Raw genomic sequence first — 22,960 nt, forward strand, 5'->3', positions numbered from 1 at the left:
GTGACATCTAGCTCAGCCTTCGCAGGGGCGATTTAAACAGCAGAGAGAGCTGTAATGTGGTCTCATTCAAGTGCTCATTACTAACCCAAGACTGCCTGCACAATATTTACCAGCAATATATTAGCACAGATAATTAAAGTCAAACCGTGCTTGTCAAAACAAACGAGCAGCAGCGCATTACAGAGTGCAGAACTGGTGTGTGTGTGCGACCTGTCTGGCCTGCTCACTTGCTAATGAATCAATTGAACTTTTGTCAGCCGGAATGTCTCCCAAGCATAAATGCAAATTAGTGTGCCTAAGAAGTGAATGTAATTATTTTCTTATCGTGCAGCTGCTCAAAGATCCTTCCAGATCTTTATCACCAAAACAAAAGCACTGAAGACATGCTTAGGCAGAGACTCTGAATTTGGGAATGCACTTATAACCCACTTCCAGAACTCCAGGGACCATCACTCTGTATACTTTGCCTTCCAAAGGTCTCAAGTTCAACCCCTGGTTATTGAAGCTTATTGGATAGACCTCCAATCTGGGTTGAAGCTGATTGGATAGACCTCTTATTCCTGAGACAATGGGGAGCTGCTCTGCTCAGGAGATCCATCACTGGACTAGAACAGGCTTCCTTAACCTTGGCCCTCCAGATGTTTTTGGCCTACAACTCCCATGATCCCTAGCTAGCAGGACCAGTGGTCAGGAATGATGGGAATTGTAGTCTCAAAACATCTGGAGGGCCGAGGTTGAGGATGCCTGGGCTAGAAGGACAAATTGCCTGACCATACATTTAAAGCACTCCCCTAAAGAATCCTGGGAAATAAGATGCTGTGGATTATAACTCTTGTGAAGAGTAAACTACAGTTCCCAGGATTCTTTCAGGTGTGAGTATCCTTTACATGTGCTTTAAATGTATGGTGTGATAGCCAATTGACCTACCTTATTGGTGGTGTGTTTGCTAGGGTCTGCCCAGCAGGGTCTTTTCAGAGGTGGCTCCCTGGTTGTGGAATGTCCTCCCTAGTGAAGTGTGCCTGTCTCCATATTTATTAAGTTTCAGGAGGATTTTTGAAAACATTCCTGTTTATCCAGGCAATTGGTGGCTGAAGAATACTGTCCCTGGCAACCCCAAGATAATTGGGTGGAACTGCTTTTAGAATATTTTTTAACTGTAATTGTTTTTAGAATCTTTTCTTTCAGTTTGTGCATCTGTGTGCTGCCCTGGGGTCCTTGGGGAGGAAGGGCAGGATATAAGTTTGATAAATAAAATCAATAAGTAATAAGGCGGCTTCTTACATTCTTTGTTTAGTAGTCAACTTTCGATCTCTCAGGGAGTCTGGAAAGATATAGGTGTGTTTGCCCACACCCAGCTTTTCAAGTAGCTTTGGGAACAACCCTTTAAATCTATATCTCCTTTCAAAGTGTAGGTGGGTTGGTAGGAGTTTTTACTGTTAGACGCCTTATGTGCACACACTACCTGCCTTTTTACTTTTTAATATCCAGTGGGGGAGAGGGGGAGAAGCCCTCAAATATTGCTGTCACTTCCTGCAGATATTTTGACAAGGTATTGACCATGAATGGGTGGCCACAACAACTTAGAACCATAGCCTTGAGAAAGTGAAGAAAGGACACAGGTGAAAGATGTGGTGTCAAAGGCTAGGGAGGACCCTCAAATGATGGCTCTCAAAGCTCGGGGTTCAAGCTTCGCCTGCCCACCTGACCTGATCTGCCGCTGCATCTACCATTTGCCTGTGGCAAGAAGACTTTGTAAATCAATAGGAATTCTTTTGTAAGCGAAACAAAAACTGCTTCCTGCCTTCTTCATTGCAATTGCCCTTGAGATCTTGATATGGGGGGGAAATTGCAACAAGTCCCAAACTGCTTCAAACAAGATTGCTGGGTGACACCTGAGGACAAAAGGCATGCATAGTGTATCACAGGGGTGTCAAACTCAAATTCATCGGGGGCCACATCAGCAGTTTGGTCACCCTCAAAGGGCCGGTTGTATCTGTAGGACTATGTGTCCACTCTTTATTATCATAAATTATTGTCACTGCATTCAATTATTACTGTTTTTGTAATAATGTAAGTAATAACTAGCTCTGAAAGCAGAAACATAGTCAGAATAATGGCAAGTAGATATTTAAATGTACAATTATTGTACAATTTATTGAAAAATGATTTTTGGTAACTGCACTGGGTGGTGGAGGCTCGCTAGGGTTTCATGCAGGACCTTTGCAGAGCTACTAGTACCTGGAGATGCTGGGGTCCTTCTGCATGCAGGACAGATGTTCTGCCAGTGAGCCACCACCCTTCACCAAAGGGACTGGCTGAGGTTGACTCACTGGAGCTGCTCTCCTGGTTCCAGGGTTTAAGGGCCAGAAGTATGAAGCAGCATCCTATGTTTCTGAGGAGAGGGAGAGGGAGGGGAGGGGAGGGGAGGGGAGGGAGGAAGGAAGGAAGGAAGAAAAGAGGGAGTGGGAGGGAGAGAGGAAGGAAGGAAATAGGGGAGAGAAAGAAGAGTAGGAAATAAGGAAGGGAATAAAAAAGGAAAGAAAAAGAAAGAGGGAGAGAAGACGGAAAGGGAGAAAGAAGGAAGGAAGTAGAGGGAAAGAAAGAATAAGAATGAGGGAGAGGAAGAAAGATGGGAAGGACGGAAGGAAGAAAGGAAGGAAGGAAGGAAGGAAGGAAGGAAGGAAGAAAAGAGGGAGCAGGAGGGAGAGAGGAAGGAAAGAGGTGAGAGAAAGAAGAGTAGGAAAGAAGGAATAAAGAAGGAAAGAAAAAGAAAGAGGGAGAGAAGACAGAGATAAAGAAGGAAGGAAGGAGAGGGAAAGAAAGAATAAGAACGAGAGAGAGAGGAAAAAAGAAAGGGAAGGGGGGGGTCGACGCCTTGATTCAGCGCCAGAAAAGAGCACGAAGGGACCCAGGGGCAAAAAGGATTTCCCGTGCAGCGTGAGGCAGCGGGGGTCTGTTTTAGGAGAAGTGCGTAAAGCCTCAGAGTTGCACGTTCGTGAGGCTGAGCCGCTGCTGAGCTCACGTTCATGAGGCTGAGCCACGGCAGGAGGAGGAGGAGGTGAGGCAAGAGGAGGAGGAGGAGGCGGCTACCCTGGTTGGTGCCCGGCAGCGCCGTGCAGAGAGTCCCGAGCCTCTGGGACGCAGCTGTGCTCTGTAGCACTTTGAATCCTCCTCCTCCTCCACACGGCACTGCTGGGTGCTTTGTCTGTGCTTCAGCAGCAGCAGCAGCAGCAGCAGCAGCAGCAGCAGCAGCAGCCGTTTCCAGGCGCCGAGCCATGGTAGGAGGAGGAGGATTCAAAGTGCTACAGAGCACTGCTGCGTCGCAGAGGCTCGGGACCCTCCGTGCGGCGTTGCCGGGCGCTGACCCGGCAAGCTGCCTCCTCCTTCTCCTGCTGCTGTGGCTCGGGGCGCTCCACGCAGTGCTGCTCCGGCCGCCTTTCTATCCCCCCCAGCCCCAGCTGTTTGTCGGCGCTTTGTCGGCACGGCGCTTCAGCAGCAAGGTCCCACTGCTGGGTCCCACTGGCTGGGGCGCTCGGCAGGCCACATGACGAGGTCTGGCGGGCCGGATTTGGCCCCCGGGCCTTGTGTTTGACACCCGTGGTGTATCATATCTGAACAGCGCATGGTGGCTCCCCCCCCCTTAACATCTTGACACGGCAGCGAAAATGTTGCTCAGGAGAAATTGATTCTGACTGCAAATATTTTAAAGAGATAAGCAGCACATGAACTTTAAGTATGATGCTTGAGGCTTGCATTTCATAACAAACGTTATACCGTCTCCCTAAACAGATCTGAGGGGGACATTCATTAATGATATTTAGGTGCAAGATTAAAACTCAAGTCTTTTATATGATTCTTTTGCTCTTTTTATTGGTTTTTATTGCTGCTTTATTGACTATTGCTGAAGCCTTTTGGAAGGCTTAATAAAAAGTATTAATGAGAAAAAACAATTATTGATGGTGAAATTGAAAATTATCATTGGGCTGTCCGTATAGTTGGCCAAATATTTGTCCATCTAGGCAAGCACTGTCTACTCTGACTGGCAGGGTCTCTCCAGGGTCTCAGTCAGAAGTCTTTCCTATTATCTGAAACTCATTCTTTTTACAGGAGGTGCCAGGGGTTGAACATGAGACGTTCTGCATGAACTATGTGACTGAGCTATAATGAGTACTTTCCCCAAACCATAGTTTCTTCCTAAGGAAACCATTGGATATGGGGTGGTTTGGAAGGCAATGAGGCTGAACTCTGGCTGATCATTACTGCTCTCCATTTCCCATTATTTTTTCCATTTGCTACCCTAAACCTTTGCTGGGATTCTTTTCAGTGCAGCTGACCTCTCTGTTAATTTCAACTCTACATATTTTGGAGGCCACTGAAAGGAAGTGATTAGTTTGGGTGGGGCTGGGGGTTGTAACTGGAGATCTTTGTTAAATGTCCTCCTCATAAAAGAGCTGCAGAGCTCATAACATTGTTTTTATGTCAGCAGATCTATAAACTGCACACTTAGTTCAGACAGGGATATTCCTGAAGCTCAGGCCAAGTTGCGTCAAGATCGTGTTTTCCTCATGAAGAAACCCAGCACATAAACCGCCCCCAGAGATGGGATATTTTCTTGGCAGCTCCTCGATTGTAAAGCTTTTTCGCCTTGCAAACAGCACTGCAGCTGTACTTTCCTATCAATAGTTGTCGCGGGGAGGTATTTCTGGGCCCTTTAAGGCCTCTGTGGCAGTGGGGTGTCCAAGAGCCTTGTGGAAAAAATGATTGTAATCTCTGAACCAAGTTGATAGCAGAGATCCTAGGTCAGGGGTCCCCAAACTAAGGCCCGGGGACCGGATGTGGCCCAATTGCATTCTAAATCCGGCCCGCGGACAGTCTGGGAATCAGCATGTTTTTACATGAGTAGAATGTGTCCTTTTATTTAAAATGCATCTCTGCGTTATCTGTGGGGCATAGGAATTCATTCATATTTTTCCCCCAAAATATAGTCTGGCCCCCCACAAGGTCTGAGGGACAGTGGACCGGCCCCCTGCTGAAAAAGTTTGCTGACCCCTGTCCTAGGTGCTGCAGGCAGAAACCAGTTTGGGCTCAGTTTGGGCGCTCCACCATAGAGGTAACATGCTGTGATTAGCATGACCAGTTGAAAATGAAGAGAGAGGTCCTGCCCCTTTAAAAGTTGCATAGAAAATGGCATTTCAGCAGGTATCACTTGCATGGCAACTGTTAAAAGCGCAGGAGCCCCCTCCTCTTTTGCATCCCAACTCTCTTTCCAAGTTGTGCAGCATCCAAATAGACTGCTGCAATAGCCAAATCAGCTAAGCTTCAAGGGTTAACATCTACTGCCTATCTGCAGTCATGGAACCAAAGAAAGCATGTGCCTGTTTCCCAGGTGGCTACCCATCCAGTCACTGACCAGAGCCTCATGAGTTTTCAAACACATGGCTAGTGGTAATATTCAAACCATGATTTGAAGCAGAGTTTGCAACCTTAGTTGCCAGGGTAACTGGTAATTTAGGTTTGATGAGGCCCTAAGCTACTGAAGGTAATGGGGCCCTTTATATGTCCAGCTGTCCTTCGTCAACAACAAATTGTCGCTGTTTTCTGTGTTGAATATATGCTATATGGTAATTTATGGACCTAATGGGTATCTGAAGCCATTTGCACATAACAAAATACGTATTTTATCAAAGTAATTGTTGAACTGAAATACAATTAAGGAGAAGTATATTAATAGTTAAATACAATTGAGAAGAAGTATATTCATAGTGAAATAATTATTAAGCTCTAACTGTATGTAGACTTTATTTTATTTGTTTTTTTTATCTTATATTTTGGAAATGTACATCCAGGTTTTTTTTTCCTTTAATTTTTTTTGCGGTCCCCCAAGAGAGTGGAGCCCTAAGCTATAGCTTGTTTAGCTTATACGTATGTAAATCCGGCACTGAGGGTAACCATAATTTTCTGCCACTATTGCACCTGGAAATGAAGTAGGAATCTGAAAGGGGAGCTCTCGAGTCTGCAGTACATTCCCATCTTCCAAATGATGGTATGGAGGATCAACCACATTGAATTAAAATAGTGTGGTTAGATGTATTTTTTGTCCTTCTGGACAACGTAATGCAAACAGTAGACGTTTGATGACACTTAAAAAAAAACCTAAATATTGTTGGCTTTTATATTTTCTCCCAACCCAGGACATTCTGGAAAGATTTGGGAAACTCCATTCCAAGCAAAGCATCCTTTAACTTGCAAACATTAAAAAAAATTCCAGGAGGAAGTAATGGCTTAAATAATTGCCCCTTGTTTGTCCTAGTTGGACCACGATAGGATGCAGACTGTTGATCTGGAAGCCTGGTAGAAATTTTGGTCATAACACAAACACCCGTGGGAGAAATTTGAAAAATTGTGTGAATGGACCACCACTAATATAACACAACAGACAAAACTCCCGGATTATGTCAAACATAATACTTTTCACATGTTCACTCGCACAGCACCAAGTGTAGAGTATTCAAAAGCACAGACTAATCAGGTAACATATGCACGTCTGGTACCTTACCATAGCAACACCCACTCCGCAGAAGACAAGGACGCACAACATGATCAGAGTCCACTCTGAATAACGACTTGTCAGTCTCCCAATTACTAGGCCCTGGACAACCTAGGGAGAGAGAGGGCAGAGACATAGACAATGTCAAGTTCTCAGATGCTTCTAGCCCAGAGTGAATGTTTATTTCTGCACACAAGTACAGAAGGCCCCGAAACTCAGCGTTGTATCTGTGAGTGTCATCTGTGAGAGCAGGTTGCTGGACTAGCTGGGTCATTGGCTTGATCTTCTTAAGTTCATGCGCATGTCTGTGTGCACATGGAACAACTCTACGCTGCAGATCAATGTGTATGGCCCTGAACACTGTCTGGACAGAGACCACCCGGGATCACTTTGAAGGAAGGGCAAGCTGCAAACGGAGGAAAAGAGGAAATGAGACAGTGCAACCTAATCCTGAAAATAGTTCTTAAATGCACAGATCTCCTGGGAGGTTCTCCCTCTAGGTGTGCCATTTCACTATATGAGTAATTATAGGGTTTGGGGTTTAATTATATTTCCCCCACCCTGCCCTAAGGGATGGTTCCCAAGATCCCTAGACATACTTTCTAATAAACTCAGTTCCACATTGACACTATGCCAATTCAGAGGGGAGAAGTTCTTGTTAATCAAGCCTTGTAGCTGGGGCCATGGGAAGCTTTCTGGTTTGTGTGGCCCCTTGAGCTTTATTGCACTTGGTGCATGGACCTGAGTTGCATGAGTGTTACAGGTCGCTGGAAATCTTTAGTAAGTTCACTTGTGACTGGTGGGAGACGCAGCTCCCATCTTGTCTGCCTACATCCTTCCATGTGTATTCATATTTTTGTCAAATTTCATTAGTTTCCATTAGTTTTGAAATGAAAAATAAATCCTTGCAGGTTGTGCACTCATCTACTACGAAACATCCAGGCTTATCCAATTATCCTCTTTTAAAACAATCACCACCACAGCAAAACCCAGGAACTAGCAAACTACAGCAGCCTAGCCTTGAATGCCTCGATATTGAATACTTCTTTGTTGTTGGAAGTGTAACAGCAGGGATCATTCAGTTTGTAATGGAAAGGGTTAATTTTAGTTCCAGTGTTAGTCACCTACCCAAGGGAGGTGGTGATGGTGTTGCTAAAGCAACCATTTAGAATGGTATGATCTTCACTGAGGTAACGTGCCCTGATTGGCTGCGGAGTTCTGAGGGAGAATTTCTCAGTGGTGTCCAAACTTTTTTCAAAGAGGGCCAGATTTGATGAAGTGAAGGGCCAACCAAAGTTGTTAACCTTTTTAAAGGATTGAAGTTGTTGTGCTTTTATAATGATTTTACCCCAAAGTTGTTGAGCTTTTTTTAGAATTGAAGTTGTTGAGGTTACTTTCCCAGGAAATAAACTGCCACAGGGGCCAGTTTAAACTGACCAGCAGGCCGAATTAGGCCCCCGATGCGGACTTTAGACATGCCTGCTTTAGATGGATACTTAACTCTGTTCTTATCAAGGCTTAACTTAAAAGACAAAACCTTTATGAATAAAAATTATATTTTTTAAAAATAACCTAAAAGACAAAACCTCCCTGTTCTTTTCTCCTCAAATTATATATTGTTTTTGTTCAGTTTGTTCAGTAAAATGTCATCAGGATTTGTTTTCTCTCTAGCTTCCATCTGTGGCTACCTTTATACATATATGTGTCTATAAATTGTTAGTGGGCTGTGCATTCACTGGCTGACCAAGGTGGGGGTGGGGGGGAGCAGCCCGCCCCGGGTGCGCCGCGCATGCCCCAAGATGTGCACAGCCCCGAAGTGTGCCACGCCCCCAGATGTAAGCTGCTTCCGGTGCCGGAGCAGGTAGCTCCGCCACTGTGCACATTCTTCCTTCTCCCGAAAAAGGATGCTGGTAAACAAAAGGAAGAACAGGAACAACAACAAAAGAAATGCTCAGTGATGTTCTGTACAGTCATACCTCGGTTTAAGTACGCCTCGGTTTGAGTATTTTCAGTTTAAGTACTCCACAGACCTGTCTGGAACGGATTAATCCACTTTCCATTACTTTCAATGGGAAAGTTCGCTTCAGGTTAAGTACGCTTCAGATTAAGTACAGACTTCCAGAACCAATTGTGTTTGTAAACCGAGGTACCACTGTAATTGTATCAGAGTTGTATCATAATGACAGGCAAAAATGACAGGGCAGTTATTCACCTGTAGCAAACCAATTCCCCTCCTTCACCAATCGTAAACTCAACAAGATACCGCCCTGCACTGAAAAGGAGGGTTGCAGGAGTATCAGTAATAAGGGCTCACGTACAGCTGAAAGGTCATTTTAAATGACTGAGCAGGAAAGGACTATCTATCCCCAAGAACAATTCAAACTGCCCGAGGCTGTGCCCCTATGCAAGGAAGAGGAGGAAAGCACACCAAACGGTCAGGTCATGAACTGAAAATTTTCCTACGCAGAGGTAATCTGCTCAATACAATTGCAGAAACAGGAACTGTTGTTCAAACAACATTCTTTGTCCAACAAAGATATTATCTACAAGACCAATAAATAAATATATATATATATATATATTAGGAAACAGCCCAGGAGCTCTGCTCTGGACAAATGGCTAGCAAATAAGGAAAATGGAGCCCTTGGTCAAGGACACCATTTCCTAATTATTGCCCAGTCAGGGTGGCTATGGATATGAGTGGATCAGCTTCAGGCAATGTGACAGGGGAGAAGAGGCTGTGAAGCAGATATGAGAGCACAGATGACGAAGGCCTGTCCTTTTTTTTTTTAATAGTTCTGACCTCAGATCAGAACTGAAGCTCCTGATAAGAGTTAGCTGTGGCAGGGGGGTGCCTTATGGCAGGCACAGAGTTCAGAGTACATACATGTCCAGAGTACATACATGGGTATGTAAAATGAGAGTCATCGTAGTGATCCATAGTTAAAAGTAAAGGTAAAGGTAAAGGTACCCCTGACTGTTAGGTCCAGCCGCAGATGACTCTGGGTTGCGGCGCTCATCTCACTTTACTGGCCGAGGGAGCCGGCGTACAGCTTCCGGGTCATGTGGCCAGCATGACTAAGCCGCTTCTGGTGAACCAGAGCAGCGCACGGAAACGCCGTTTACCTTCCTGCTGGAGCAGTATCTATTTATCTACTTGCACTTTGATGTGCTTTCGAACTGCTAGGTTGGCAGGAGCTGGGACCGAGCAACGGGAGCTCATCCCGTCATGGGGATTCGAACCGTTGACCTTCTGATCAGCAAGCCCTAGGCTCTGTGGTTTAATTCCCAGCACCACCCGCGTCCCTATAGTTAAAAGTAGAAGTCGGCAAATGTGTCCTCTTTTGTGCTCCTTAAAATATGGCAATCCTATGTGACCTAACTTATTCCAGAGAAGAATCAAGGTTTCCATTGCTGCATTTCACTTAATTGCATCATAGTTCTGATGCATATGTGTGACACATTATAATGGGGGTGGGGGTGGGGGGAGGATGACCTATTAATGTGTCAGTGCTGAAGTGTCAGTACCACACATGCCTGCCTTTATGACTGTAACAATGCTCATGGTAATAGGAAAGTGGGGAAATTCCAAGAATAAAGCTGCCACCTTTTATTTGGGCAGGGTCCTTGTGCCTTTAACAACTTGCCTGACAGGCAAGAGATTCAGCAGGTGAAGACATTTAAAGGTCCATATAAGCGTATAGCCTACTTTGCTACCACATGGTCCTAAAAGTGGTTTACAAAACTGTAAAATAAATCATAAATACACCCAAACCGAACACGTAAAATTCAGTTCCCCATCGCTGTATCTCATACGGCAATATGCTTGATCCACTGAATTCTGCTTGGTACGCCTCTGTTAAAGCCATAGAATCCTTGCCAAATCTAGGTAGCAACACGTCTACCACCAACCATGAACAGTCACATTCTCCTCTTCAGGAAGACAAATGGTGAACTTCCTCGCCCTCCTGTCTAGCCTGTGAAAAGGAACTCATTAATCGAAAGGATTGAGCAAACTCCCATTTTCACAACAGCTCAAAGGGAACTGGGTGTTGAACTCTTAAACAGATTACAGGTTCTTGTTCACATCGCTTGGCAGTAGCTGGGAAAAGGAAGGGAAAGAGGTGAGAGTGTTACAGAGGACTGCAGAATAATTGCCATGTTAACACCCAAGCTTTGGCCTTTGGCCATTTCAGCTTTAATTCTATGGCATTACATAGGGTGATACAGAATAATGGCAGTTCAGAATCAGGCTGGGCACGTTCTCATGCAACCCCAGGCTTCAAGCCATCATTAGCACAACATTACAAGTAATTTGCGGCTCCTTTCCATAGAGGGTGGATGTGCAGCATCACAGCTTCATGCTATAATCAAACACTTCCTTAAAAGTGAATCGTCACTAGAATTGTGCACGTTTCCACACCACAAGGAGAGACCTCAAAGCGCTGCTGTGAAGGCCAGCTCCCACTGGAATGAATGGACAAGTCACATGAATCATCATACCTGCTCATCCGCCAGGTATTGCATGAAGCGGCGGAGGTTACACCAGGCTCCAGGTGTTTTATGAGCTCATTGTCACTGACTCAGCAGTGGTACATTTCACAGACAGAGGATTAGATTTTCTGTGTTACCCAGACTTTCCTCTATGATCTGTACAAGGAAGACAACAGTGGAGTCTTTTCAGACTTCAGTGAACCTATCTTTGGGTTAAATGCAGTACATTTCTGAGCACAATTCAAAGTGCTGGTGCTGACCTTTAAAGCCCTAAATGCCCTCGGCCCAGTATACCTGAAGGAGCATCTCCAGCCCCATCGTTCAGCCCGGACACGGAGGTCCAGCTCCGAGGGCCTTCTGGTGGTTTCCTCACTGCGAGTAGTGAGGCTACAGGGAACCAGGCAAAGGGCCTTCTCGGTGGTGGCACCCACTCTGTGGAATGCCCTCCCATCAGGTGTCAAGGAAAAAACAACTATCTGACTTTTAGAAGACATGTGAAGGCAGCCCTGTTTAGGGAAGTTTTTAATGACTGATGTTTTAATGTATTTTAATATTTTGTTGGAAGCCGCCGAGCATGGCTGGGGTATAAATTATATTATTATTATTATTATTATTATTATTATTATTATTATTATTATTATTCCCTGAGCCGTAGCCCGTAGCTCAATGGTGTAACATCTGCTTTACATCCAGAAGGTCCATGCTACAACCCCCAGTAACACTAGACTGCAAACATCTCCTGTCTGAAACCCTGGAGAGCTGCTGCCAGCAAGTTTAGACAGTGCTGAGCTAGATGGACCAATGGCCTGATTCAGTAATAAGGCAGCTTCAGATGTTTCTATGGAAGGCAAGCTCACCCAATGGATCATTCCCTTCCTCTCCAGTCCCCCTTTACCCTTTGAAAAGTATCTCCGGAGGATCATAGAAATATAGAATTGGAAGGGACCCCAAGGGTCGAGTCCAAGCCAGGATCTGGGGGACCTACCAAACATAGATAGAAGACATTTATGAAAGATTCCTCTACCCTATTTTGGGCATTTCCTTCCACCCATTGCAGCCGCATATGACAAAGCCCACAATGTTTGGTAGGGTCCCCAGACTCTCTGGAGAGACTTTTAGGGAACAGGGGTACAGGGGGCTGCAGGGGAAAGGAAAAAAAGAGCTTGCCTTCTGCTCATACAACCCAAAAGGCTCCCTGGGGACTCAACTGTTGAGATTTTCTGCTAGTGAGCTTTGGCTATTTCCTGTTGAGAGATGATGTTGGGAGTTTTCTGTTAGTAATCTTTCGATTTCCTGTTTCATATGGCCCCTTCTTGTTCATTACACTTTGGGGATTAATGTTCTGGAAAAGTGAAAAGTAGAATAGAAATGTAACTGGTAAGAAATAACCCTACAGAAAATATATATTAAAAAGGCTGCATTCTGATGCGTTGACAGAGGAGTGGGTTCAGGTAATGGGACTCTAGGGGAGTTGTTTCCTCCTGTACTTAAATATCATGCATGCACCCTCTGAACTGAATGCTGAATGCCTCTTCCTCTATGCTTCTGATGGCTTGTCTGTCCAGTTTGTGAAGCCATCATGCATATTTACTTGATCAAACTTTTATTTAGACCTTAGGGGGAAAGGGCCCTAGTGTTGTTGTTTTACAGTAGAAAAACTGTTCTAAGAATGGGGAGGCAATTTTATGATTGACACAAGAACCACCAGCTCAGTGGGTTTCCCTCAAGCTCAACACAGGAGAGAGGACTGTACTTCTGCTGCAAACTTGCCGAATGCTCTTCCATTTGCAGACTTGCTGTTGCATCTGGATGCGTCCAAAAAGACCTTGCCTAATTGAAAACAGGATCTCACCAGTTTATTGTAAGAGATATTGGCACCTTATGCAGTAATTCATTTTGTAAATATTAGCAATAATGAGAGAATATACAAAAGATCTCCTGAGTGGGAAGAGAGAAAAAGAAGAAAACTGGAGAATGAAAAACATTTTACCACAAAGGGAGGAAGTATGAGAATTGTGCAGACTCTGGGTGTTCAGCGGAGGCTGCAAGCAGTGTTGTGGGGCTGCTACTACCTATGGTACACCTTAAAGATGGGCAACTTGTGGCCCTCCTAGTGTTGGGATTCCAACTCCCAGGAAGCATGGCTAATAGTAAAGGATGATGGGAGTTGTAGTCCAAGGCACCTGGAGAGCACGAGTTTGCAGAAGGCTGGTAAAGATATACATGCTCACTTATTGTGCCCTGTCGTCATTTCTGTCCAAATAAATTTTGCAGAGAAATCTCCAAAGGAGACATTCATGCAGACATTCTCACACTTGTACTTTGCCACCTAAGTAGTATGTGAACACTGTACCCCAAACAGTATTTTTTTCCATAGTTCTCAACTTTTCCAGCCTCTGGCAAGAGCTGCCATTAACCTCACCTGCTAACATGGTACTCACCTTTCACTATTTAGGGTGGATTGTACCAATGAACTTGTCCTGTTTGCACAAGCACGTCTGCTTATGTGATGGAATATACCCACTCTCTCTTCTCCCCATTCCCCTAAATCTGTTTAAGGGTTTTCGCCAATCCTCTGGAGCAAATTTGGAGAAGGAGTGGGGAGCGTGTGAGTAAAGGAGAGAGAGAAGGCATGTTGCACAAGTAGAAGTTTTTGGAGGAATAGAAAAACTTTGTTGGATACCACATAGGCTTTTTACTCCTTGTATTTATTTATCTATTTGCATGCCACTCAACAAATCAAATAAAAAACAAGATGTAGAACCACAACATCCAAAGCTACAGGAATGCAACAGAAATAAATCTGCATCCCCCTTACATTCTTTTTCTCCTTCTCTCTCCCTTCAGACCCCTCTTTTTCTGCTTAACTATGGATACCATACGTCCATAATTCTCTGCACATATGGCAGCATCAAAACAGCTTTGCCCCCTCCAAAAAGCTCAACAACGCTCAACAACTTTTCTGTCTGAATTTTCACTGTTTGGCAACCCTAGCTTAACCCTCTCTTGCCACCTTTTTTGCTTTTTGCCAAAAGAAATGGGTGTTGGCACCTCTGGTGAGCTCAAACCTAGACTGCCCCAAAGCACAGCTTGTGGGGTCCCAATAGGGTTGCCAGACTCAATAGAGGACAGGACTTCTGTGCCTTTAATTGCCCTGCTCTCTTTTGAGTCTGGAAACCTTAAAGAGAAACCAGCAGACCCTTTGTTTAATTTCCAAGCAAAGGGTCTGCTGGTTTCTCTTTAAGGTTTCCAGACTCAAAAGAGAGCAGGGCAATTAAAGGCACAGAAGTCCTGTCCTCTATTGAGTCTGGCAACCCTAGATCCCAACCCACCAAACAAAGATCAGTAGCATATATGCTGTGTGACTTCATGACACTCAGCTGAAACTGGTGAAGTGCAACATTAGCTTTGCCAGTGAAATCCACCTGCTTTCCAAGCAAATCCCTTCCTGCAACTTTGCCTATGCCCACAAGCGTTTCAGGATGGGCACTTGATACAGACAGTGGCTACAGGCAGATACAGAAAGAAAGAACTCCACAGGGAAGGGCCCTAAGTGATTCAGCAACAGAGCAGATGCATTGCATGCAAATGTTCCCAGGCTTAAGCCCCAATATGGCCAGCTAGGGCTGGGAGAAGCTCCTGCCTGAAATCCTCAACTGCTGCAGCCCAACTATGTAGAGCAAGGTGGGGAACTTCTGGCTTCCCATATATTGCAGGACCACAGCTCCCTTTGTTCCCTGATCCTGACCACTAGCCATTGCTGGCTGGGACTGATGGATTCTGAAGGGTCACAGGTCCCCCATCCTAGGTGCAGACTCAGCTAGATGCAGCAGTGGTTTAAGGCAGCTTTTATAAGCCTTATTTGCATTAGACATCAGCTGAGCTTTGCTTCCCTTACTGTGAATTTGTGGGAATGAGTTTGAAGGATCTTTGGTTTAGGCACCCAGCTCGCCTCCACTTTTCAATCTTCCATATTGATAAATGTTTCTGTCCCACAAGGCACACAGGGGGGCTGCCTGGACCTCTTCTCCCCCACCCCATCCAGCCCCATTGTGCTTGCCTTTGAAACATAACCTCCTTTGAAGTGGTGTGTGTGAACAGAAGGCTCAGTTTACCTTAACAGGAATCTGCCCTGTCATCATTACACAAAAGAGGAAGGAAATAGTTTGCAAGTGACATAACAAGAGCCGCCCATGGCTATGTACACAAGCTGCAGGTGAAACAACTCTGTCTTTGTCCTCTTTCAAAGACAGATAAGCCTCTGAACCTGCAGTGGAAATATTTAATTGGAAACTCCCAGCAAATATGGCCAAACAGTAAAATCTGTCTTTCCTCTCTTCATGTGCCATTAACAATGGCTACCGTGCCACATTTCCACCTGATCTTTTCAGATCTGAAGGGAGAAAAATACACAGTGGAGATAAAATTTAACCTCCTTTTGGGATGGAAGTCAGCCTAGGGAGGTGCCTTCGATACAATTATTAATACATAATATTCTATCAGGCTCTCTCTCTCTCTCTCTCTCTCTCTCTCTCTCTCTCTCTCTCTCTCTCTCTCTCTCTCTCTCTCTCTTTCTCTTTCTCTTTCTCTTTCTCTTTCTCTTTCTCTCCCACCCACTCACCCACCATAAAATATATTCATAGAAACTTGAAAGGCGTGCAATAACCTGTATGTTGGAGAGGTTTCTGATGAATACGGAACTCAAAGGCCAGAACTGAAGTAATCAGCTTTCAGCTTCAGTTCCTTCTACTAGTATTTAAAAATATCAGCAGAATTTGTGCAGTGTTAATCCACAAAGCACAGCTAGGAAACCAGAACTGTTGGAGAAGGTTGGGCTCTTGCCCTTAGGCCCCTAACCCTCTCAGGGTACAAGCAGTCGTCGTTGCTCTGTAAAAATTCAGTGGCCAAGTATGGCAAGCAAGATCATCCATCTGGTTTTGAATCTGTCTGTAAAGAACCCAGAGGCAGTTAACTTGTGACCCATTGGGATTGGTAGGGTAGACAGAAGAGAGGCCAGTGGTCCATAGAGTCAGAGCCAGAGCCAAACCCAGGCAGAGCCACAGGAGCCGGGGCCAAGGGGTCTTCGCCCTCCCAATTAAATATTTGAGGGGACACTCCCCAAAAGTTGATGGGCATTGCCATTCAAATGGTGTGTGTGCACTGCATCATGTGATTGATTATCCAGGGTGGGGCTTACCTGCCCTCCCCCATATTTTATCCAAGTTGCCACCCCTGGGCAGAGCCAAACTACCGGTATTTCTCGTTTTGTCTCCAAACTATGTTATACATTTACAGCATTGCCATACCACTTTAAACAGTGAAGCCCCCCCCCCCAAGCGAATCATGGGAAGTGTATTTTGTTAAGGTTGCTGACGAGTTGCTTGGAGATCCCTCTTCTACTCACAGGGGTTCAATTCCCAGAGTTCCCTGAAAAGAAGGATTGACTGAGAACAAGAATGCTTGTAAGCAAGAAGATAGGTAGGTTAAGCATAGACTGAAGTTTGTGGGGCAGTGCCCCATTTTCCCTTCTAGACCAACCTCCACTCAAAGAACAGCTTGACAAGAGATCTCTTTCATGACATACAAGAGCAGATTGCTACAACCAAGGACAACCATTAACAAGTCTCAAATGTGGTTTTACAAATAGCACTTTTTTTTAGTGTTAAGAGACTAAAAATAATCTGAAGGGTGTTGACATGAACACACACGTGTGTGTATACAGCAAGGTCCTAGCCAGATCAAAACCCTGCCCTAGCAAGATCATGGAAAGAACAAACACAGCTGTTCGCTCTGATTTCACTGATGACTTTTAGGATGTCGATATCCTGCCACTAGAAAACAGATCGCCAGTCCATATTCACTGCACATCCGCCGTGCTGTTAGCTGGCAAATGGCAGGGTGCTTTTGTCACAAGAACTTAGAGCTGACTCTTTAGAACCACTGGAGGGGTCCTTATATGTGAAGCCCTTGCTCAGTGTAGGAGTTGACCAGTTGAAGGTACAACTGCTCAGGTAACATCTATGAAATGGCTACGCCAACTCTATACAGCTCCACATGCCTGCAAGGGCTATGACCCAGATGGTCTACATGCTTGCAAATAAAAACTTCAGGGTGAAAAGCTCGCTGAGCTCCAAGAGCACCTCTATTATACAGCTACACTGGCTTCCAGTGCATTTCTAGGACAAAGTAGTTTCAACCATTGGACCTGGCCTATTTATTGGACCACCTGCATCTGTGCCATCCTGCCCACACCACAAGGTCTCAGTGGGAGGGCCTTCCTCTTGTGTCCACCCCTTGGGTCTGTGAGGTGGGTGGCCATCAGAGAGAGGGTCTTCGTCATGGTGCTCCCATGACTTTTGAACTCCCTCCCAGTAGATTTGTGACTGGTGTTTACACTTAAGGGTTTTTTAGAAAGTATTAAAGACCTATTCGTTTCAATTGGCCTTCTCTTGGGGAATTTGCTGGATCGAGGCTGGAGTGGATTATGTTACAGAGAATCTGAATGGGTTTTATTCTTTTTTATATCATATTGATTTTCCACCATTACAATTTTTTCCCCGCCATTGTAAGCTGCTTTGGATGGGCTTTGCTTGGAAAGAAAAAGCCTAGACATTAAAAAAGAAAGAAAGTGAGTGCATGGAGGTCACACAGCAGCCAGAGTGCTTGATGGGTTTGTTCCTTCAACTTGGAATTAAGTTTGATGTTCAGATGAAAACGCAGAGTCTTAATAAGAGTGCACACACTGCACCTTCCTTCCTCTCTGATCCATACAGTAATAGCTTTCCCCCTCCAGATGTTTTGCTGGAAGCCAGAGCTCTATGGCAAGAAAACAGACGATTGGCTCATATTTAATTAAGCCTCTGGGCCAAATCTCAGTTTTCATTTCATCCAGTTGTGGATTCAAAATAAAAGCTTAGCACCGGCTGAGGTTTTAGAGGCTTTAGGTTTCCCAATGATTCAAATTGCACCCAGGTGCTGGGAAAGGGAGGGTAGGGAAAAGCCGTGATTATTTTTGTCCCCTTTCTTTTTACAAAGGCTGGATACCGGTAGATATCCCTTTCAGCTCATGGTCTCCAAAGAAGTTGAAACCGTGGAGCACTGTGGGTTGTGCTCTTATTCATTATTCAAATGCAGCTAATGATCACTCCTGTACTGATGCAATGTCATAAGAGAGCACACAGCTCTGAAAGAATTATATGAAAATTATATATATATATATATATATAATAATAATAATTTTGGTAGGGGGAAATGCAGTCAAAACAGCAATGAATGAGTGCTATATTGGAAAACTCTTGAATTTCCCTTAGGTACAGAAATATTGCCATGGGAAATGCCTTGGACATATTTTTTTTAAAATGGAAAGGCATTGCATACATGTAACAAATAAATAACAAATCTACTTATACTGGTACTTATATTCAGAGGCGTAGCAAGCCCGGGTGGTACCTGGTGCAGATTTTTTTTTATCACCCTCTGAATATTTTATCACCCTCTGATAAAAAAAATCTGCACCAGGCTCCCATCTGCACTGCCTTGGCTCCCATCTGTCCCCCTCCCTCCCTGGCTCGCTGTAAAGCGGCAAAGGGTGGGAGGGAGCCTGGGAGGGACGGGATCCTCTGCTCGCAGCTGCAGCCACGAATGGAGGATCCTCTACATGCGGCTGCGGTGGCGTGATGGCTGCTTGTGTCGCTGTGGCGGGGCACCACCTTGTAACCCCCGGAGATATGCCACCGGAAGCACACCACCCCCCGCCCCCCATTGCAACGCCACTGCTTATATTGCACACTTTATATTGCTTATCCACACTTTACCTTTCCTCTGCTCTTTCCAGGCACTAGCCACACTTTAAAGCTGTGTCTGATCTCCCCCTTTTTTGACCTGGAGTTTCCTTACAAAAACCTGCTCTTTAAAGCCGAATCGGAGCAAATGTCAATCTGCGGAAAACCCGAATTGATGTTTGTTCCAATTGGGTGCTAAAGAGCGGGTAAGTGTGGCTAAGCCCTTATACTGGCTTAAGAGACATCTCTTTTCCATAGGAATACTAGGGTCGCCAACTTTGGGGGGGGGCAGAATTTTTAGGAAACACCCTTGATGCCAGTCAAAAATGGCTGTCATGGGGATGTGGCATAACACAAAATTGTTGCTGTGGTAGCGCAACATATGAAGTGTCTGCTGCACCTGAAAGAGCAGAAAAAGAGGCAGGGCCACAAAGAGACAGGAACCCACCAATGGGGGAAAGGCATCTACATCAGAGCCACCATCATGCCCACTCACAGTGAGAAGCTCTTTCTACCTCTTCTCTGTTCAGAACAGAAGGAAGTGTGGGTGTCTACTCTCGGCATCCAGTGAAATGTTTTGGGGAGGGGGGTGTTATTCAATGTAGGAGAGCCTGAGCCAGTGCAAACACAATATGACCAAGAGCAAATACATTGCTGAAATTTGAGAGGTTATCTAATGAGACCTTTCTTGGATGCCATAGAAAATACTGGTGGGCACTACATGGCCCTCATGCTAGACTCCTGCATCAGGCAATATCAGACAAACTCATTGAACTACAATTCACAGGGGAAATCAGGGTCAGAGACAGCGTTTGGGGGCATAGAGCTCTACAGTGGGACCCCTCCTGTGCCAATGTCCTTCAGTGGGCTCATCTAACGTAGACACTTCCGATCCACATTTTTATTCTCTACCATGCTCCAGAGTGATGCTATATTGGGAACATTGTGAGAAATTAAAATGGTGTCTGCTTAGTTGCCGAGTGCTGGGGGTGTCTATAAAGGGAGCCACAGCAGGCATTGCCTGAGGAGGTTGTGCAATGATGCCAGACCTGCATAAATCCCACGCGAGTACATACTGTAGATAGACCCTCAATATCCATGCATCATAAGGGGGGGGGGAAGGACACCAATACTATTTACAGCACATAAAGGTGGTTGTGCAAGAAGATCCCAAGCGTGGAATTATTTGACCAAAGTTTATTGATGAATGAGCAACATCACCTAAAGAGGGGCATATGAATTGGATATGGCACACGTTTGAGTGACTTAAAGAAAAAAAGTGTGACCTATGTGTTCTTGATATCACAGATAGTAGTGTTTTGTCTAAGGGCCAAACTAGACGTGATGTTTAATATATCTTTGTATTTCAAAAGAAAAATTCAAATAGAATCAGCTTTTTTTTTCTGAGGGGGGGGGGATGATAATTCTCAGGATTGTAGATGTGGAGGGTGAAATTAATCAATTCCCCACCCTTCTGAACTCCAGAAGAAAAAAAATTCCTCCTACCGTAAGTGGTTGCCAATAGGGAATTTCCCCCAATGCAAACTGCACCTGTAGGGGAGGGATTTTCCTCTGGATCACAGCAGGGTTAAATTCTCCCTTCCTGCTGATTCTATTTGCAGCTTTAAAAACATGCACATAAAAGGCTGGGCCCTAAGGAGACTTCTAGTCATTGATCTGGAAGATGCCTTTTAAATACTGTACCTCATATGGCTAATCCATTTCTGTAAAACCAAGGTCTCTTGGGAGGCAGAGGGGGGATTTTAACCCCATTTTATTACCTAGTTTTCTTTTGGTGTAGGGAGCTTCCTCCTGGATGTATACTGGCACAGCTCCAAATAATTACACATCATGATGGTTGAACATTTTCCTTATTAGATTCTGCTTCTGGATTCCTTCCATGAGACTGCCTACGCCACTGTCATTTATTGGTACGCCTTGAGCAATTCCAACTTTGGTCATGTTCCATATTCTGAATGTCAGCTTCAAGTCAGAGCACTTTTAAGAATTATCCTTTTAAAGGAAAACAATGTGCTCCACAAGCCTCTTATTGTATTTCTTTAATCTTATTCATGGTCCTAGATCTTGTCTCCTCTTGCCCCTTCATCGTTTTTTACCTGGTGATCAAGCCCCAGAAGCCTTGCCAAATATTTATGAAAAAGAGGGGTGGGGGAGAAAACACTCACGGATGAGAACAAAGATAGAAAGCTTATCCAAATAAAAGAAATGAAAATAAAACGTTGGTCCACTAAAAAGGCCAAGAGCCAGATATAATCTTGAGCAAGTAGACTCGCATAACTACTGGAGACATTAGACAGACTTGCACCAAAAGTCACTTCTCACTAGTTCATTAGGGCTTGGATGCATATCACAATGTGGGTGTTAATCTGAAACCAGATCAGCAATGCACAAAGACATTGACACTGGCAGCATAAAACAGCAGTGGTTTGAGAACTGGACTTTAGGTCTAGGCCAATGTAACAAGCCGTGCAAGCAAGAAGGTATTTGAAGAAGTTTCTTCTATTACAGAACAGGTGATACAGCCTGATCTGAGGCTAGCGTTATCAACTCTATTTACACATGGCCATAAGAATTTACCATCTTCTTCATGTCTGTAGCAGCTAGAAATATATTGACACAATTCTGGAAAACAGCTACTAAATTAACTCTGGAGGCATGATATGATAAGACCAGGGGTCAGCAACATTTTTCAGCCGTGGGCCGGTCACTGTCCCTCAGACCATGTGGGGGGCCGGGCTATATTTTTTGGGGGGGAAATGAACAACTTCCTATGCCCCACAAACAACCCAGAGATGCATTTTAAATAAAGGCACACATTCTACTCATGTAAAAACACCAGGCAGGTCCCACAAATAACCCAGAGATGCATTTAAATAAAAGGACACATTCTACTCATGTAAAAACATGCTGATTCCTGGACCGTCTGTGGGCTGGATTGGGAAGGCGATTGGGCCGCATCCGACCCACAAGCCTTAGGTTGCCTACCCCTGGATAAGACTATGGGACATAGCTCTTGTGGAGAAAGTAAGGAAGCATCCTGGAGCACTAAGGAACCCAAAGACCAAAGATGATTTTGAAACCGTACGGTGTTGTTACATGTTTATTTAGTACCCTGGGAGGGACAACAATTGTCCCATCATCACCAGCTACTCACAGCTCACTCTGGGACAATCCGTTAAGGCAGAGAATAGAAGATGCTTCACAGATATAATCAACTCTACCCTATTGTACAAACCTGCTTAATGTTTTCACTTAATCATTTACATTGTATATGCATGGATATTTTTTTTGGGGGGGGGTGTTATATGGGGATTGCTTAAGTACTTCCATAAGAATAAAGTTTTAAAAAGAAAAGAAAAAAGAGTGCATTGAGCTCAGGTGTAAGGCATGTTCTTTGCATGCAGGCGGTCACAGGTTTAATCCCTGGTACTTCCAGCTACAGCTTCTTGCCTGACACCCAGTGTCAACAACACCAAACTAGGTGTCTCAACAGTCTGACATGGGATAAGGGATTTTCCTATTTGCCTAAGTTTGTGCTGCTGCATGAATCCTTCCTGGAGGATAAGGCTAGCAGTGGCTACTAGCTATGACGACTATGTTCTACATCTACAGTTTGAAGCAGTGCGGTGCTGAACACCCATCACTGGGAACTGCAGATGGGGAGAGTGCTGTTGTGTTCAGGTTGCTTCCCCAGAGCACATGTCAAGCCACTTTGAGAAAAGGATGCTGGACTAGGTCTCCTTTGGCCTGATCCCGTAGGCTCTTATGTTCTCAGGAACCGAGAGAGAGAAATAATAGAAACCTTAGCCTCCTCCTGGTTGGGGTGTTGTACATTTATTATCCAAATCCTGGCTGACACCCTGGCCTACGGACTAGATTTTGCATTTACTGTCATTTAATTAGAACTGGGAGGAGTCCAGGAAAGTGAGTGACATATGATTAACTCCATGTTGAAAGCCAGAAAGGCGGCTGTACTTTTGCTGGATATTCTTATGTACATGAATGCAGATGAATTACACACTTAAGAATGTACATGGATGCAGAAGAGTTTCCCACACTAAGCAGTAGAGACTGGCAGGGCTGTGCGGATAGGGTTGCATTGGTTTCTGCCTGCCCA

General features: G+C 44.7%; 1 protein-coding gene across 2 annotated transcripts in view; it reads right to left on the reverse strand.

The window, feature by feature from the left end:
- The window catches only part of SLC22A18 (solute carrier family 22 member 18), a 92,532-nt gene that overhangs the window by 6,215 nt on the left and 63,357 nt on the right, over positions 1–22,960 (reverse strand). For both annotated transcript variants that reach the window (XM_060276191.1, XM_035120941.2), the window contains exon 9: positions 6,557–6,658. In XM_060276191.1, coding sequence (XP_060132174.1) covers positions 6,557–6,658 — 102 coding nt within the window. The remainder of the gene's footprint in view (positions 1–6,556; positions 6,659–22,960) is intronic.

Source organism: Zootoca vivipara, chromosome 1 (genome assembly GCF_963506605.1).
Source record: "Zootoca vivipara chromosome 1, rZooViv1.1, whole genome shotgun sequence".
In the NCBI taxonomy this organism is placed as follows: Eukaryota; Metazoa; Chordata; class Lepidosauria; order Squamata; family Lacertidae; genus Zootoca; species Zootoca vivipara.